The following is a 20,982-nucleotide window of genomic DNA, read 5'->3' on the forward strand; positions in this document are numbered from 1 at the left end:
TCTTCCTAAAACTAACATGTGCAAGATTTATTGTATTGTCTGCATTTGAAACGAGAAGGAAACCATTCAAATTATAGTGACAAGCTATAGATTTGAAATAAATTGTAAGGAAAGTTCTTTTCTTTCTGTAATGGCTATTTTGAGACTCGAAAGTTCTATTCTTTACTTTCAGGCACATGCAATTTTAATGTAACAGGTATTCTTAGAAAATATAATATTTTCTAAGAATTAAACAATTTGTGTAAACAACATCACAGTACTGGAATAAGGCTAGTACGAAGGAGTTTCAAAGAAAAATCTTTAACTTTTTTGATATAAAGTGACGATTACTATATATATGTTTTATTCTGACATAAGCTCTTCGACAACAACTATTTACATGAGCGGTGAATCTAATACTAAATCAAATACTAGGCCGAGATTACGCACAGTCTCCTTTACGGGCAACACATTGTCCCCGATTTCAACCCTTATATTGCCCTTTGCACTGTCAATATCTAATTTACGTCATAATAATAATAATAAGCAACATTTTTGGGGATTAAGAAGAGGGAGTGCTTTAAAGACCATTTAGTGCATTCAGCTCACTACTCAACATTCCACAGCTCTCCCCGGAGGACCAGTGGTTCTGATAATACAGATCCGATTCTGACACTTTAGGATCTACTTGATAAAAAGAAAAAAAAGTTATCGATGTGTTACTAAGGCCGACATAGTGCAGAATTGCCAGAAGCAATTTATGATCAATCATATCGAATGCTTTCGAGAAATCCGATAAAGGCACCGTGAGATTACCCTCGTCTGCCTTCCTCAATATATCGTCTGTTACATTAGCCAGCACTGTAGCGCAACTGTGATTTTTTCCAGAGCCTGATTGAGTTTCAGGAAGAGTGTTGTTATTTTCAATATGATCGAATGATTCGATGTTTATGCATTTCTCCAATATCTTCGACAGGTACGGTAAAACACTAATTGGGCGTAAATCTTTGTAACTTTTGGGGTTGGAAATTTTGGGCAATGGCGATACTAGACCTCTTTTCCAGCATTCCGGAAAGACTGAAATTAAATTAAAAAATTAATAATATGAGTGAGGAATGATAGAATGAATGGACAGCAAAGCTGTAAAGCCATTATTCCAATATCGTCAGCACCCTCCGCTCTGGACTTCATTGCTGTAATAATATTGAGTATCTGAATTTCATTAATTTCCTTAAAAGTTAAAATAGATGTTATGGCTTCAGAAATTTTTGACTATAGAAGTTCAGAAGTTAAATCTTAAAGAGTAGATGAATAATCTGTATCAGTAGTCGATATATCCACCACTTGTTTGAAGCTAGCAGACTCCAAAATGTTCAGTGAATCTGTAACCTGCGCTGAATGTATGTCGAATAAATTAATATTACAGTCGCCTACTCAACATATAAATTCACATTTAAGAATAAGTTAGGAAAGAGTCTTCTCATTCGATTCACGAATACGAAGTACGTAAACAAGACGGTTATTTGACATAAGTTTTTAAATTCAATTCCTCGCGTCTTAATTTGGTGTTTAAAATATCCGAGCAATGTTATTTAAAAAAAAATATGGTCGAGTTTACTAATGACGTGTTGGCAGATATGATTTTTATGTATGGTTTCGTTGATAGCAGTGCGCAAGAAGCTACGCCATTATATCAAGAGCGCTTTCCTAATAAATAGGCGAACATAGAAGGTTGACTTTCAGGGCAAATAATCATGTAAATGGCCGTAATTATCGCCGGTTTGGCAATATTGCTAGAAGGAGTACATGACGGCACGCCTACTCACTTTAGTGTTGCAGTAAGAAAATATTTATATTACACATTTAATAATCGATAGGTAGGTCGCGGCACCATGGCCTCCTAGGTCACCAGATTTAAATAGTTGGGACTTTTTCTTGAAACTCTGGTTTATTGCACCCCAGTTAACCCATTTTGTCCCAGTGGTGCGTTAATGCATCACCTATTCTATGATTTTTTTTGTCACATCCAGGAAATATTTTTGCACATCCATTTAGAAATTTTGTTATTATCACTACTAATTTATGTGTAAAGGAAAGATCTTATATATGACTTCAAAAGTTAACAAGTCAAATTTTCATTAAAGCCGAAAAAATTTTTTTCCAATTATTCGATACGTACGTGGACCTCGAGGATAGATTTCCGTTTGTGGACTTTGAAATTGTCTTTGGGCAGCAGACCGAACTTGGCGGAACTTAAATTAATATCAGTCTTGGAATTGTAGGGTTCGTTGCTAGGGTAGAACTTCCACTCAAACTTGTCCGGCTCGATGTTCATCTCGCATACCAAAGCGGTAGCGTAGTTAATGTCTACGACTATCGATTCTGGAGTTGTGACCATGTATTCGAAATCTGCAAATCAAGCAAAACGAAGCGCTTAACGGCGTACATTAATTTTTGAAGTGTCCCGTTTTACCCGCAATGACGTGTTCTGGGAGCGCAGCCAGCGTAGCCAGAACGGCACAAAGACGACGGACACACATAATGTTGTTGAAGCATTCCTGGAAAACAAAGAAAGAGAAATTAAAAATAACGGTGTTTTGTCTTCAGATTCGTGGTTGATATTGGAGTTATTTTATAATTTTACGTAAAGTGGCACCGAAAAAAAGGATTCTCTCGTTAAAGGAAAAGGTGGAAGTTGTTAACGTTTTAGACAAAGAAAGTGTTTCAGTTCGTCATTTGGCGAAGAGGTTTAATATAGGGAAAACGCAAGAAGCTGAAATAGCCGAAAATAAGGAAGATGTCAGAAGTAAATGGCAATCTGGAACTAACATAAATCAAAAGGAAGGTTTTGCTATAGACGAAAGATGTTTTGAGTGGTTTGTGAAAGCTAGAAATCAGAACATTCCAATGTCAGGGCCGTTAGTGAAAATGAAAGCTAAGGAAATTGCGACTTCTTTGGGCTACAATAATTTCAGTGGCTTAAAAAGTGGCGAGGAGACATAGCGTTAGTTTTAAATGCATATCTGGTGAAGCTGCTGCAGTAAATCAGGTTGATGTGTCACAGTTTTTGGAAAAACTTCCGTCCATGTTGCTTGGCTACAAACCAGAAAAAGTGTACAATGCAGATGAAAGTGGACATTTTTTCGTGCATTGCCCGACAAAACTCTGTCTCTCAAAGAAGAAACATGTGTGGGTGGAAAGTTGTCTAAAGATAGACTAACCATTTTATTCTGTGCAAATATGACCGGTGAAAAATACGATTTGGTTGTGATCGGGAAAGCGGCTCGTCCTCGTGCTATAAAGTACGTTGCTATTAAGGATCTATCAGCCACTTGGAAATCCAATAAAAAGGCGACCGGAAAATGGGAATCCAAAAAGGGCAAGTTCTTTTATTTTTGGACAATGCATGCTCTCGTCCTCTTGAACTGAAATGAAAAATGCGAAAATTATATTTTTACCACCAAACACAACTTCAGTTTGTCAGCCCTTGGATCAAGGTATCATACAAAACTTTAAATTGTATTATCGGCACTTGATTTTGAAATATATTTTAACAAAAATTGAAGATGTTCAAAGCTTATCTGGGTTAACAATGTCCATCAAAGCTGGATTCAGTAAAAGTGAATGTAGCTCAGAATTTACTGAATAAGATTATTACGATCCTGAAGACGATCTGTCCTAAGCGACACTTACTGAGTTACTGCGACATGCAATCCAGAATGCAGATGATTTCATGACCTTGACAACTTTTCCAAATTGGATGTAGAAAGCCGCGGCACACTTGAAGAAGGTAGTCCAAATGACTCAGAAGAAGAAGTGGAAACACCATGCAGTTCAAAAACGGTAAATTCATATCGGGAAGCTCTGAATCATATTTATATATTAAAAACATTTGCTAGAGATGGTTTCACTGCATTTCAACACTTAAAAAATTTAGAAAGTTATTACGAAAATTGTCTCCTTCAGCAAAATATGGCGAAATTTCGTCTGACAAGCATTTTAGACATTTTTCAAAAACCTAAGGAATGATTTTTTTTTTAATTTTATATATGTTGACGATAAATACATAACTAGTTTAAAAATGTTGCCAGTTTCTGTTTCCCTTTCCTCCTATCAATCAATCGATAAGTCGTTATTGAATTAGAAATATTTTTAAAGATTTCAAAAATACACCTAAGAGGTACTTTACGTACTTCGATTGTAATAAAACAGATAGACAATTACTTAAAAAAGAAATAACAATGATAATAATTCTCGATATTGTTATGACCATGCAGAGAGGCGGTTTTTTTTTTAAGTGAGAACCGTACATGGGATTGAAAAAAATCAAAAAATTAAATCGGAGATTGTAAGACTAATTTTTATTTTTAGAGAATTCAGTGGCGTACCATCAAAGTCTGCCAAAATAGACATGTGAAATTCCGTACGCTCGCCACTGGTGTATTTAAAAAAAAGTGATACATTAAATAATTAATTCTTAATTAATTAATTAAAATGTCTAGAGTGGCTTTTAAAAATTATGATAAATAAATAGTTTTTTTCTTAGACTTCCGACACCCTGTGTTCGGACATACCTCTTATTTAGGACGTAGAATATGCCATCAAAATTTGACAGACCCTGTATAACGAGCCCTTTCTTAACCAAAAGAGGAGTGGTTTACATTGTAATATTCCCGGGGGAAATCGGAGATTAAACACCCAAAACGGAACTACGAGTTAACAAAAACTAAGCCGGATGTGACCATTTTAGACGGGGTTAATTTCCAGCGGTAACAAACGGCCGCCACATGGGTGGTTTTTCGTTACCTCATCTATCGAATGTCACGTATCTAATTTGTAGTAGAGCTTCGTGACCCAATACGACACCGGAATCAGAACTATGACGCGAAATTATTTATTGGGGAGTTAGTTCGAGCTTGATTTATTTTAACAAGAATTGACAAACGTCAAAATTCAAGGCGTGGGAAATATCTCCGAAAACATCCGATTTCTCGCAAACCCGTGAGGTAAAATCCCGGAAATGTCCGAAGTGGCTCGGATCCGTGGGAAACGAAACTGACGTAGTAAAGTGACGTTTCCCGCACGCTACGGGAGTAGAAAAACATTTTGCCCTTTCCACCTCATAGATGTCATCTAAACTAATTAATAAGTGAATAGCTTTTTTTTTATTTGGACCTCTTCTCCCAAATGCTTGACAAATCTGTTGTGAGTGTAGTGGATTTCGAGGCAGACGATGTATTAGCAACAAGATCTACAGAACTGTCAAGCGATATTCGAGCGCCTAGATAGAAACAAAAAACAATAAAAACATAATTTATAAATTCATATCATTGTTAATAAATGATAAACCAAATACGCGCCCAATTTTCCTTTAAAAAAATTAGTAAAGGGTTTATTGGATTTTATTAAATTTGTACGGCAGATTTTACAAATAGTTTTACACTCAGATTTATTTAGATCTGTGGTTTTAATGTAAAACTGCGATATGCTATTTTCTTGTCTTCCAGCTATATCAGGAAAAAATCAGATCGCGAAAGAAATTTTGTTGCAAAAAGCGAGTTCTGACGAATACTTAGTGTGCAAATTGTTGTTTTTAGTGGCTTTAAAATATTTTGTAATTGCTAAAAGAAAAACCGCGAAATATATATTTCGAAATTAAAAAAAAATTATTAAAATAAATAAAATCACGATTTTAAAAAAATCAATGATTTTTGTTTTTTTTTTTAAATAAAAATCAATCAAAGCTTACCCAACACTGCCTCCAAGCATTTTTTAATTTTAGATTACGATTCTAGTTTGACTTAGTGAGTTAATAAGCGAGTCGTAAAAGAAGTTCAATGTGTTATATACTATACATTTGCCCAGACAGCATGAGTACGTTCCTTCATATGGGCGACTGTCCACGGTAGACGTGCCAATAAAAATAAGAAGAAGAACGGCCTGTCAAATTAAATTCTATATTGCGTTCTTAACACTTCAAACCTTCAGATCAGCAAAGCGGTAATAATAGAGTTTGCTAAATGTTGAACTAATGGCCTTTCATCAGAAAACAAAATATTTGAAAACAAGAAGAAATGTCTTTGCTCCATATTTTCCTATCTGAGTAATCCACTCAAGACTTTTCAAAGAATCTGGTATAAGCAAAGATTAGAAAGCACGTTCTTTTTTTTTTAATATATATATTTTTATTATGAAATTTTCAACTACTGTATCATTCATGATACATTTTGTTTCACATTTATTTTTATTTTTAACAAGCAATTTAAAAAAAAACATTGTTAAGATTAACTTGTCACGTGTCAGGGCCAGTCACTTCTTCAATCAGCCATCTTATTTTTCTAAAATGCCTGTATTATTTAGGGAGCTAAACAGAACCAATACAAGAAAAAAAACAGTTGCTATGTATAATGATGAAAAAATTATCGGTAGAATTTTTAAATTATCCGTACAAAAAAAGATTAAAAATATTAAAAATGAGACGGATTTTATATTACAATGATATGACTTGTGAAAGTAGTGTTTGCTAAGTTTGCTTGAAACTTGATACCTTGCCTATAATCATATTTTTTTTGAATTTGTGTATAGTCTCGCGTATGGGTCGATAGAATCTAGCTAATTATAAAAACAAACAATGCCGCTTTCATATTCATTGGAATTAACATAAACGATACGCATTGGTTTGTTAACTAAACGCGTGGGCAACCCTGCTGAAAAACTTGCCGGTTGCCTAATCTGACCTTATACGTCACGTGTGGCACCTAAGTTCACTCCGACCATATTTCACTAAGTGTGTATTAAAAAACTGTGCTCGTGTAGGTGTCTAATAATGACGTATTAAAAAGGCTTTATATGGTAACGTTCGATTTAGTGCTTTTGTTTACGAAGTGGTTTCATTTGAAACGTTGGGAAAGAATATACAAGGCGATTCAAGTTGGGTCAAAGGCTGTAGAGAACTAGCAAAGAGAACTCTACCAAATTTGATACACCTACAACCATTATAAATGTCCGCTTATAATTTCGCAATGATGTATTTAATTAATGATGCAGATTCTAAAGAAAAATTTTGCTCAAATCGACCTATCTATTCTATGCATTTTTTTTAAAAAAGCAAATATATAAACAGTACGTTAGAAAAAATATAGGAAATACCTGATCTACATTTCGATACATGTGTGATTTGTTCTTGTAATATATTTACATGGTACATTGTAAAATAGGAGATTTTTTAGGTAAAAATATAACGACTTAACATAACTTAAGGTCAAAAGTTGATATCAACCGAGATATAGGGTGTGATACACTTCTTACACCAGTAAAGTAGGCTTTAAAGGTCATAAAGGCCATAAAGGCACTTAGGTTCAGGCGAATTTCTTTGCTGTTTGACAGCTTCTTGGGTGTTTTAAGCAAGTTTTGGTTAGTTGTTTTCCAACGCGGAGATGCACGACACATAATTATAATAACATAATCGGCGAAACTGGTGATGATATGATTACATGGGAGCTGGAAGAGGTTAAAGTTTTCTTTAGATAAGCACAAGACGAATGACAGTGGGGACGGGAGTAAGCAAATCTACAATTTGTAGAGTTTTTCACGAAGAAAAGCTTCATCTATATCACTTTATTCCTGTGCAAAATCTTTTAGAGGATGATCCTCTAGCCAGTTTTTAAATAAAAGAATATTTACAGTTGAAACAACATTTACACGCATGGCTTGGACTTTGGATGAAAAAAATTATTTAGTTCTCCAGAACTTCTAATAGGACACTCAACGTAAATTATCCTTACTAAATGTATTTTCCATTTTTCCAGTGTTTTTTAACATCATAGGGGATATATGGCACGTGTTTCACAAATACCTTAACTTTAAAATACCTATTTGACAACTGAACGCCATTTGCAACAGGAATTTAAAATAAACGCTTGGTGTGGAATGATTGAAACTCGCCGATTGTCTAGACGATCTATACTTAAAGTTAAGAAGAATAATTTTCACGCTTGGACGCATTTTTTCGAGACTAAATAAATAGTCAATTTCCAATCAATCACCTTGGGCGCTTGGGAGTCTGGATTTCAATCCTATTGATTTTTGCGTTGTGGGGGTATAAAAGTCGAAACTAAAAGTGTCTTTAAACGCCTCAGAGTGAATGGAAATCATTTTGAACATTTAGCTCTGAATATATTTTTTTATGAACGGTTTTTGTATTTTATTTTAGTTTAAAATTAAATTGTTTTTTGTGTATAGTAATAAAACATTAATTAATGATAAATTGACTGAGGTGTGCATAATTGGGTATTTTAGAGCAAGCACTAGAAAAATATCTTTTTATATTGGGATGAATTGGTCAATACAAGTTGCCCATCTTCAGTTATGTCAAAAATCCCGATACGGTTTTGTATTGTGCATTGTTTAATATGGACGCCACTGGTTTCGGAGTCATAGTCGAGTCCGTACCTCATTTAAAAATCAATACAGGTTATATCTGGTCATCTTTATAAAGCATCCCAAGGTTGTGCCTGAGATAGTTAGGCACGTCAGGCGTGGAGAATTTGTTTTACCCTTTTTTAGCATTTGACGTATGATGTGATACGGTCGCGACTGGCCTCATGGGAGCAAGCTTTAACCCTCCACCGATGTCGTCATTCTAGGAGAATTTTGCGCGGAGAGTTCGGATTTTATAACCGTTTAACCACTCGCCAGGCCGTTCTTAAACCGGCTTCTACCAAACGGACAGTCAGCTTTATGTTTTGTTCCTGTTTTTTGGTTAGTTTAACTTAAAACGATAAAAAGAAAACTGAAACAAACCCAAAACTCTTATTTCCATCACACGGACTGCGTTTTGTTCGAGTTTTGCTTTTGTTTTCGATCCTAGTCCACAGATTGTTAATAAGAAGTAAAAAAAAAAACTAACCAAAACAAGATTTAGAAAAAATAATGTATTATTCTTAGTTGTGCTGCATGCGGTATTGTTTTTTCTACACTGGGAATTGTTCCTTTGTTTGTTTCAAAACAAAAAGTATTTAAGTATTAAAAAATAGCAATGCATAACGTTTTTTAAATCTAGGAGGCTGTGACCATTATAAATACTCTTTACCGGGTCACCTGATCATGGAAAAAGTTGTAAACGAAACTCTTCTTTACTTGTCTAATGGCAAATAGCATGTATTGCAAAATGAACTATTAATTTTTTAGGATAACCTAATTTTTTTCAAATATCATCCTAGTAGGAGCAAACACTTTTTAAAACCGGTACTTTTTTTGCAACATTTTGATACCAATATTTTCAAAATCCGTTAAAAAATAAGCTCACAGGAAGGAAAAAAACCAGATAAGTATATCGATTTTTATAAAAACAAAATATTACTTAGGTGGCTTTGCTTCTATTAATGATTAATTGTCAAGTGGGTAAGATTAAAAATGCAGTAGAAAATCTCGACAAGCTCATGCAGTGGAAAGAAAAAAACAGATTAGTATTTTAAAAAATATATAAAATTTGGGAGTTTCCTCTGAGATTCAACGATTAGAATTTTTTATGGCAAAAAGTTGATATATTTGGAATATGGGGATCTAGTCAAATGTATTTATTTATCTGTTTTTTTCCTTCCTGTGAGATTATTTTTTAACAGATTTTGAAAATTTTGGTGTCAAAAGTTTCATTCACAATTTTTCCCTTGATCACAATTTTCAAAAATTAAATAAAAATTAAAAAAAAAACAAAAAAAAAAGAAAAAAACCGTCCTATTCTAGGTAGAAGGATCTTCTGAATGCAAAAAATATAAGGGTGTGCCATTTAAAATTCGAAAGTTACTTTTGTTTCTGTTCAAACCGGAAGCGCAAAGATATCAAAAAATTGGATATTCAGCCTACATTAATCAGTCCAAATTTCAAATGGCTATCTCAAGCCGTTTACAAGTTATAGAATGTTCCCACTTTCTTGTGTCATTATATATATATATATATATATATATATATATATATATATATATATATATATATATATATATATATATATATATATATATATATATATATATATATATATATATATATATATATATATATATATATATATATATATATATATATAGTTTATATTTTGTTTTTTCTTAGACCTTCTCTATATTTATGTTTAGCTTTTGGTTCTTGGGTTATAGGTCTTTGTATTAAAAGCGATTAAAATTTTTTTTGTCCATATATTGACGTTTCGGTCTTCTATCCGTAATTATTGGCTTGGCTGACCGTGCAATTAAACTCTCTGATCCGGATTTCAGAGAAAAATCGATTACTAAAGCAAAACAAGCATTAAAACTAAATAACTATCCGGAACGATTAATTAACACCATTTTCAAAAAACGTATACACCTATTCTATAACCAAACTAAACAAAAAAGCAACACCCAACAAAAACAAAAAAAAAATTATCTTTCGCTTCCTTATATACCCAGTATGTCCGAAAATTTTAGCAAAATTTTTATGAATCACAACATTACTATTGCTCACAAAGGATACAATTTGGTAAAAAACATTTTCAGTAAATTAAAAGACAAGATACCGGACGAAAAGAAGAGTCACGTCATTTACGAGATACCTTGCAACGATTGTGAGGGTGTGTACATCGGTCAAACAAGCCAGTATCTTAAAAACAGAATTAATGGTCACAAATACGACAAAAAAAATACGACTGCCCTGAAGAGTCATTGCGCGGAAACCAAGCATTCTTTCAACTTTGCGAAAGTAAAAATTCTAAAAACCGAAAATAATACAAAAAAAAGGGAAATTCTGGAAATGGTTGAGATCCAAAAAAATAAGAACTCTATAAATTCGAAAACAGACACCAACAATCTCAGTAAGTTATATTGCAACATTCTGAAATAAAACAACAATGGAAGTAACAACATAGGGATATATTAATATAAAATTATAATATATAAAAATAATTTAAAATAAATAAAAGAAAAAAATTATAAATTAACAAAAACACTCTGTATATCCTCTGAACCTTGCACCAAGACAATCGTGCATCGTACGATGTTTTTACAGTAACGTCGACGCGAGCAAACCTCGCGTATCGGTATTATTATTATTATTATTATTTTAAACTCTTATATATATTTTAACTGTTTCGTTAAATTTGTGTGTATTATGTGTGTGAGTGCCGTATACAAATCATTTTTTGTTGGACTTTTATCTTTTATCAAGGGTATGACTTTTTTATCCTCATAGTTGGAAAAAACCAAAACAATAATATTTCTAGGCACTATGACAAAACCAAACGCTTTTAAAGTATAAACTTTCATATGATGCTACCTCTTCAATTTTAAGATTTGTGTTTGTCTCTTTTTGGTAAGGTTCTTTGTAATTCCGTTGTGTATATGTAAAAAAAAAGAACTGTACTATAACATAATTTTAGACTGTACCCCTTTCTGAAGAAGGTCATAGAAGACCGAAACGTCAATATATGGACAAAAAAAATTTTAATCGCTTTTAATACAAAGACCTATAACCCAAGAACCAAAAGCTAAACATATATATATATATATATATATATATATATATATATATATATATATATATATATATATATATATATATATATATATATATATATATATATATATATATATATATATATATATATATATATATATATATCCCACTATCTTCCAAGCGTCCGTACATTAACAATTTGCTATTTTCCGAGCGTCCGTCTACAACCGGGCGTCCATATATGGACGCCCGGATGCAGCGCTATAGAAACGATATAAACAAGATCTAAGTAGTCTAAATTAAAATTTTCACAAAGACGCTACGATCATAGTAAACTGATTTTTCTTGTATATTATTAGTTCAGCTGTATACCCGGTAGAGGCGCGAGACCCAGTCTCTGTATATTTTACAAGATATATTCTACTTTCAGCTCGTCGATTTCCAGGCGTCCTCTGCGCCTTTGTTACGTGGCAACACTGTCACTATTAACTTTTGCAGACTGGCGCGAAATTGTGGGGTAACGGCTCTGCTTCGCCTAGTTGTTTTGTTTTTCATATTGAATGAACTCGATTGGCGCTCCGTAGTTCGAGCATGTAGAGACGGTGGAAATAAAGAATTTTATTTTTTTACCACGAATTCGGAAGTAGGCTAAGTTGGAATTAACGTAAACGTAACACCAATACACAAGACTTTTTTTTTCTATTAAAAAATTAAATAATTAATAAAAGTTTATTTTCGAAATGTGTGGTAAAGAATTCAAAATTTACAAAAATCATATTTATATCCTGTTGCCAATGCCGTACGCTTTATATGATATTAGAATTTAAAACAACATTCTGTGACACGTCGCCAAACTCTTTTGTTTCGCTTGCTCTCTTCGTGAGAAAATCCGCTCATTGCATAAAGTTATTCTTTTTTCAACTACTTGTCCGCCGGTTGCATTTTTTTTTACCTTAATTCAATGAACTCGCGTCTGTCTTTACTTAGAAGCCTGACTAGATTGAAGTCAGTCGTTAAAGTCGGACAACAAACGCAATAACAACACCCAAGACTCCAGGTGGGAATCGAACCAACAACTTCTACTGCAAGGCGAGTTGGCAGGTCTAACGACTTACCAACCGAGCCATCCTCGATCACTTAAAAAAAATTATATTTTTTATTTAGTTGCACAAATTGCTATTTTTCGATTATTTTATTATTATTGCATTATATAATCTTCAGATCCATGAAGCAACATTATTAAAGTGTTTTAATTAAACAAAATGGCACCAACAAGTTTTGGTTTTTTATATGCGAATACTATGCAATAACTTCTGAATCTTTTTTAATTTTTGGGCACATTTTTAGATTTATTACTTTCTTCCGATAATTTCTGCTAAATGCTATTTAGAACGGTGTTCGAAATATTAAAAATATCGAATATAAATATTTATATTATAGAAATATTGAACATAAATGGTTGTTTAATGCAATAGGAAAAGAAGTTGTTGGAATTTGCAAATTAAATTATCATTTGCTAAATACTTATCTAAATAATTAGGTAATAAAATATTTTGATTTTATCGTCTAATAATATTTCATTAATATTAATAGGTCGCCTATTAAAGTGCGCAACATATAAGAACTATTTTATTGAACGATTTAAGTTGTTGACTTTTGCTTTTAATCAAACCAAAATAAATGTGAAAAGTAACATTTCTATATTTTAGTAAAAATTATTATTTTGAAATAAACTTTGATAAAAGTTAGTCGATAAAAGTGTTCTTTTTAATAGTTATTTTTCTTCATTGTGCCCTAAGATATAAATAAAAAGGAAGTTAAACAAGGAATGTGAGGGATGAAAAGTAAAGTACAATAATGTATCACCACTGCCACTGAACAATATTTTCATATATTACTTTTTTTAATATACCTAAACTTAAATCCTAACAATGAACCTCTGAAATAAAGTATCTTTTTAGGTGATTTTCGACATATTCTCTATAAAGTTTTGCCTCGGGATAAAAAGTGTCTCTTTAGTTCCTTGGATATCATCTAAATTTTTTCCCAAATTGATTTAAAAAAATCCCCCTTTTACATTCCTGCTCTAAAATACGCATTATACAGTGTGGCTTAAAGACGTTACGTAGGGCTGCGAGCCACTGCGGATATTTCCGGTGATATATTAGCCAGTGCTTTGGTTTGTCGATTCTGATGGTCAAGGTACACGCATATAGTATGCAACACCTTGTAAACTTCTTCTTTCACTCATTTATTAAGCACTCGCTCCATTCGTGCCAAATAAACTAATATGGCGTTTATCAAACTTGTTTAGCAAAGATTTCTGAAGATTTTGTTTTAAAGGAAACTTTCACAGAATAATGTAAGACTATTTACAAATATTCTGCATTCTACCTGCGTCGGTGGTTGATAAATCGAACTTTCTGACGTTTCGCCAACCATTCTGGAGATCTCACAGCTGGTCCTGTTCATAAATTTGACCGTTACAAGAAAAATATGTTCCAGACAAGCATTTTTCAATTTGGTTGAATATGTTTGATTCCAGATTCCCGAATTGCAATATATCTGAAAGAGCTATGTCAAAACTAACCAGAGAAACAGAACAAAAAATATACGACTATGACAAATAGAGTCATAAGCAGTTGCCGAAAACAATAATGACACCGAAATCTCATTCGATCAAATTAAAAATTAATCAATGTAATCGATTCTTCTACCAGGGAAATATCCGAAAATTAATAGAAATCTCTAAACAACCAAACAATCTTAACCGCGACTCTGATTTTCAACAATATGGAAATCCGAGACAATGTTCATGTCACTCTTGTAGCTCCGCCTCTCTCAAACAGTATATCAGTGAGTTCAGAATAGAATGTGAGCAAGCTTCACTTAAGCTCTGAGGAAGCCATCAGGATGATTGGTGAAACGTCAGCTAGCTTTATTTATAAACAAAAGATGCAGAAGGGATCTAGAAGATTTGTAAATAGCCTTCTGAAGAAAATGTTAATTTTAACGAGTAACGAATGCCGTTTTCATCGCAGTTGTCTGTGTTCTTTATAATTTTTTTTAATTAAACTAAAATAGTAACTTCTAATTATTCCAAATAACTAACATCGGCCCATTTTAGACCAACATTAAGCACAAACAACACAGTAATATTGCCTCAGTTGGCCAGTTGAAATTATAAAACATAATTTCTAAATTAACAGCTTTTCTTAGTTTGGTACCATAATTTATTGATCTGCAAATAAGTCAACTGTCAAGAACTTAGTAAACAATTTAAAAAAATAATATTTAAATATTAGTATTTACTTTTTACAAAACTTTTGGGTTGCATATGCGGCAAAGAATACATTGGAGAAACCGGACGAAAAATATCAACTAGGCTCAAAGAACACGAAAGAGCCTTACGACTAAGACAAATAAATTCATCAGCTGTTGGCGAATTCTTGTATGTAATCAAACAAATCTCTAAACAACCAAAGAATCATAACCGCGACTCTGGTCTTTACCTGTCACCAACATGGGAATCAGTGATCCGAGACGGTGTTCATGCCCCTCATTTAGCTCCGCCCCCCTCAAACAATATATATACAGGTACAGAGTAAAATGCGAGCCAGTTTTACTCAATCCCTGAAGAAGCCAACAGGAAGATTGGCGAAACGTCAGCAAGTTCGACTCAGCAAAAACCGGCGCAGGAGGAAACCAGAAGTTTTGTAGAAAGTATTACAGTAGCCTTTGGAAGTTTCTTTGAGAAATTAATAATAGTATTTGCTTTCAATTATTATTATTATTGGTTAGGTTTATGTCCAAGCAGCGCCTGGCTAACGTAAATACATGTGCAATATTTCTGGCAAACATATTCAAGAATCAAAAAATTCAAGAATTACTTTCCAAAATCGGGCGACGTGTTAAAGAAAACATCTACACAAAGAAATTAAGTTTAGAATTGACCAATTGATTTTGAATGGGATTATCCAAGGGTGGTCATTAACATACAATGCAACAAGATTATTACCTAAAGTTTCGGAATTTAACTTCAGGTAAAATTGTTGTCCGTAATAGAAAATAATTTTATACCTACCTGTGTTTAATATTATTTGGTTTGGTATACTACTTAGTTTAAGTTTATTAGTAATCATTCTTATTTAGTGTGTAATACAGCGTGTGTGGAACCGTGCGAGTCTAGTGGATCTCAGGAGATGCTCCCGCCCAAATGAAGAAAACACTATTCCATTGAGACTAAGGACGTTGTAAACAATGTTTATTTGACTCTCATTGAACGTGGTGCCAGCAAGCAAGCACCTTTAGAAAAAACGGCCACATTAACGAAAATTCCAACATCAACTGTATGGAAAATTGTGAATAATCCCATTTCAGCGAGGAAAAAAAGAAGCGATGCTGACATTTTCTGGTAGATGAAAGTGATCAAAATATAATACAGCGTAAAATTTACCAGTTATACGAGGAACAAAGCGACATGTGACACAAAAGCAACAATCCAAAACTAAATGTATAATAACGACATTTATTTTAAAGAAGATTATAGCAAAAAACAATTAATTGAGGTTCTATAAAGCTTGAACCTAGAAAAGGAATACGTCTGTGATAATTATGCAAAAAATCTAGAGCATACAGTTTTAAGACTCCCATCTTACCCCTGTATATTTAATCCCATTGAACATATTTGGCACCAACTGAAATCTGCCATTCGTCTTAACAATCTTTTTCCCTGTGTTAATTCCATTGTCCTCAAACTTATAGAAACCGAAGTTTTTAACATCTTTCCACAAAGTTGGACAAATTCTGTTAAACATATAGCAAAAGCAGAACAATGGTATATCCATATTGCAAATAATATAGTAGAACAAATAATAATTAGAACAGGCGATGATAGCGATAGTGATACTGAAATATTATGTGAATAATTTTAAGTAATTTAAATAGGTAATAAAAATAATTTATAATTTTCTTTAGATTAAAACATAAATACATACATAAATAAATACATATTGTTTAGTATGTTTCCTAACAAGACCCCAAATAATTAAATTATAAGCAAAGCACGGACCTGTTCGTCCATATTTCATTCTTACAGCTTGTCCGGGTCTTTCCTTAATTCGTATCAGTTAGTCACTTTCTTATATCTATGAACAGACTTTACAATGTTCATATTTTAAATAACAAATTTTTTCATGTTTCAAAGATAAAATACTTTGATTTAAGGAAAATACGTAAATGATGGCAACGCTGTCAATGATGATGCGGCTAAAACTTTATTTGGTATGAGCCACGGGTATTTTTTCGATGGGGCGTATTGTGGATCATTACTGCTATGCCTATGGCTAAAATAAACACCTTAAGTGGATCTGGTTGTTTGTTTACGTTAGGCCACCATATCATATCGATAATTATTATCGAACTAACGAAGATAAAGCGTGGAACCGCGGTTTTATTTTATTTTAGGAATCTATTTAAATCGAGGAGATTTGTTTCGTTCCGCCTGATTTAGGCGTTCTCGCGCAGATCAAAGGCTATCAGAAATAACCCTAAACCGTCTAAAAAGAAAAGATGGGCGACATTTACACGGCCTCGGCTCAATTTACGACCACGTGGACGATAAAACTAATTTTACACTACGAAAAATTCGGTTTCGCGCGGCAAAATACCCACTGATGGTTGAAATTAAGCGTTAATAGAAGGTAAAGTCTGTTCATAGATATAAGAAAGTGACTAACCGATACGAATTAAGGAAAGACCCGGACACGCACGCTTTGTTCCTCGTATAACTGGTAAATTTTACGCCGTATTATATCTTGATCACTTTCATCTACACTCGTGAAAATGTCAGCATCGCTTCTTTTTTCCTCGCCGAAATGAGATTATTCACAATTTTCCATACAGTTGATGTTGGAATTTTCGTCAATGTGGCCGTTTCTTCTAAAGATGCTTGCTGGCACCACGTTCAATGAGGGTCAAATAAACATTGTGTATAATTTCCTTAGTATCAATAGAATAGTGTTTTCTACATTTGGGCGGGAGCATCCCTTAAACTAAGTAGTATACCAAACCAAAGGATATTAAACACAGGTAGGTATAAAATTATTTTCTGATACGATTAAGGAAAGACCCGGGCAAGCTGTAAGAATGAAATATGGCCGAACAGGTCCGTACTTTGCTTAGAATTTAATTATTTGGGGTGTTGTTAGGAAAGATACTAAACAATATTTATTTATTTATGTATGTATTTATATTTAAATCTTAAATAAAATTACAAATTATTTTTATTACCTACTTAAATTACTTAAAATTATTCACATAATATATCAGGATCACAATCGCTATCATTGCCTGTTCTAATTATTATTTGTTCTATATTATTTGCAATATTGATATACGATTGCTCTGCTTTTTCTATATGTTTAACAGAACTTGCCCAACTTTGTGGAGGGATGTTAAAAACCTCGGTTTCTCTAAGTTTGACGACATTGGAGTTAACACGGGGAAAAACATTGTTACGACGAATGGCAGATTTCAGTTGGTGCCAAACATGTTCAATGGGATTAAATGTACAGTGGTAACTGTATGTTTAAAACTGTATGCCCTAGATTTTCTGCATAATTATCACAGACGTATTCCTTTTGCAGGTTCAAGCTTTGTAGAACCTCAATTAATTGCTTTTTGGTATAATCTTCGTGAAAATAATTATACATGTAGTTTTGGATTGTTGCTTTTGTGTCACATGAGGAAGGGGTTTTAGTCAACTGTCTACTGTGATAACTTGCATTGTCCATTACAATGACGCTATTAGGAGGAATGTTTGGAACTAGTTTGTTTTAAAGCAACTTTCAAATAAATTAGCGGTGGTGTCTTCATGGTAATTTTTCGCAGACAGATAAAGTCCATTTGGAATCCAACCATCTTTAGAGCCAGCATGCAAAATAGTTATTCTTTTTTTCTCTTTTTGATGGCGCGTTTGTTTTACACTTATCAGTTGAGACGACCCAACCCTTTTCCGGGGTATCATAAGGTCGAACCAGGTTTAATCCAAGTCAATAATTGGCCTTTGTTGTTCTCTGTAAATCCTAATTTTTTCTAGATATTCCGGACGCCATTTCCGAATTCTAAAAGATTCCTTTAAAACTTGCTTTTGTCAATTTTTTTAAATCTAAAACCCATGTGTTGAATACATTTCCATAAGGTAGTTCTGCCACATTTAACACCGGTTTCATTTTCTTCAAGCCTCATAACTAAGATATCTAATGTAGGCACGCTTTGTTCCTCGTATAACTGGTAAATTTTACGTGGTATTACATCTTGAACACTTTCATCTACACTCGAGAAAATGTCAGCATCGCTTCTTTTTTTCCTCGCTGAAATTATTCACAATTTTCCATACAGTTGATGTTGGATTTTTCGTCAATGTGGCCGTTTCTTCTAAAAATGCTTGCTTGCTGGCACCACGTTCAATGAGAGTCAAATAAACATTGTTTATAACTTCCTTAGTCTCGATAGAATAGTGTTTTCTACATTTGGGCGGGAGCATCTCCTGATATACACTAGACTCGCACATATTTTGCATAATTCGCACACCATTCAACACACGCTGTATTACACACGAAATATGAATGATTAGTAATAAACTTAAACTAAGTAGTATAACAAACCAAAGAATATATTAAACACAGGTAGGTATAAAATTATATTCTATTACGGACCACAAATTTAACCTGAATTGAAATGCCGAAACTTTAGGTAATAATCTTGTTGCATTGTATGTTAATGACCACCCTTCAAAAACAATTGGTCACTGTCTTATATCTATGAACAGACCATACCGAACATTCCGAACGTATCTTGATCGAGTTACGCGCCGTCACTGGATAATAAATAACCCATTTTATCACTAGCAAAGGTTACAATTTGTATCATTTATCACATAATATTATTTACATGTCCCGAGCCGCAGTACGTGCCTATATTGTTAATGGTTTCTTGGAAGCCGTTTCTTTGTGCTGTCATCGGATTGCCAACTTGAGATCTCTATTTTCGATGATAACGTCGAATCTTGCCCTTTTATCGTCCTCTACCTACTTACAGAACCAACTTTTAAGCAACCATTCAACTCAACGAAATTCGAAAAAATAAATTCGTATTAGTCATTGTAAGATAGATAAGCTTAGATAATCCACGCAAGGTTGGCGATTATTTAAATATGAAAATATATGAAATTTCATTATTTTTCTATATTAATTCAATTAAATAACAAAACAACAAAACATTAGCGTTTAAGCGTCAAAGATGCGAAAAAAGATGAGAAAGAGAAAGAGAAAATTACAGTCATGGTGGCAAGCAACATGAGTGGTTCAGAAAAGTTGTAATTGCTAATTATCTGCAAGTTCCCACATCTATATACAGGGTGTTTTCTAATCTAAATAATTAAGGGGCGATTTTTGGACCCATTTTAAAAAGAAAATTTCACATGAACATATCTCCTAAACGTCTTAACTTTTGAGATACAGGGCGATAAAGTTTTCGAAAATGGTTGACATCGATGTTACGCCACTGATAGAAATTATTCTTGCATTTTCAAAGAAATTTAATTTTTTGACTTTTTCAAACCGATGTAGCTTTAAAAAAAATAAAAACTTAATATGTCAGCCTCCAGAGTAATTAGTTATAATTCTGGAAACCGTGCGATGCACTAAAAAAAATTAAGAGATCAAATGAATACAAATGTGATGATTCCATTTAAGGAAATCAGTGGCGTGCCACTGACTGTGTATGAACATATAATATTTCGTCATATCATATTTTGGTTTAAAAAATTAGACTTTTACAGTTTTTATGAATTAACATAATGATTCTTATTTTGAAAAAAAATCCTACTATTAATAATTGTTAACAAAATTGTCTATTAATAAATTAATAACAACCTTTTTGAAAAAAAGTAGAACATAGAACCTTGATAAGTTGTTGAAGCTCTTTTCCTCATAATGCAAAGCACTCTTTGTCTTTTTGTTTATTGAATTACTCGAAACTCTATATACAGAAATTGAAGGGACTGTTTCTTTTTTCGTTATAAAGAGTTATAGGCAACAACAAGACGCATATGTGTTCTGTAATATTTAATTATTTTATATAGATATTTTTACATCTGCTTAGGAACATTTTATATAAATGTTTAAAAACTACATTTCATGTTTCAAATAATAGGTCATTTTCTTTTGAATTTTTTTAGTATGCCAATACGCATCTTGTACTTTGGCATTTTATTTTCACCATTTCCTAGAGATGGGCATCTTGCCCATAATACATAAAACATTTCTCCAGCAGCTCAACTGCTTAACGGCTTGTTGAATGATTGGTGGTGGTCCCAGAACAACTTCTTCATCGTTTTCTTCTTCTTGATGCTCTTCCTCACCCTTTCTTGCTTGTTGCAATATGGCTTCCTCTATCAAGTCTGCTGTTGTAGGCAAATCCTGATCTATCACCATAAAATCTTGCTACTCCTCACTT

General features: G+C 33.0%; 1 protein-coding gene and 1 pseudogene across 3 annotated transcripts in view; one reads left to right on the plus strand and one right to left on the minus strand.

The window, feature by feature from the left end:
* LOC132704993 (interference hedgehog-like) overlaps positions 1-20,982 on the minus strand; it is a 90,475-nt gene that overhangs the window by 38,792 nt on the left and 30,701 nt on the right. For all 3 annotated transcript variants that reach the window (XM_060675368.1, XM_060675370.1, XM_060675371.1), the window contains exons 2-3: positions 2,453-2,537; positions 2,159-2,388 (exon numbers count right to left, since the gene is read on the minus strand). In XM_060675368.1, coding sequence (XP_060531351.1) covers positions 2,159-2,388; positions 2,453-2,519 — 297 coding nt within the window. In that variant the 5' untranslated portion in view covers positions 2,520-2,537. The remainder of the gene's footprint in view (positions 1-2,158; positions 2,389-2,452; positions 2,538-20,982) is intronic.
* LOC132704426 (tigger transposable element-derived protein 4-like) lies at positions 2,599-3,408 on the plus strand (annotated as a pseudogene).

Source organism: Cylas formicarius, unplaced genomic scaffold (assembly GCF_029955315.1).
Source record: "Cylas formicarius isolate icCylForm1 unplaced genomic scaffold, icCylForm1.1 PGA_scaffold_7__23_contigs__length_41026272, whole genome shotgun sequence".
Lineage (NCBI taxonomy): Eukaryota > Metazoa > Arthropoda > Insecta > Coleoptera > Brentidae > Cylas > Cylas formicarius.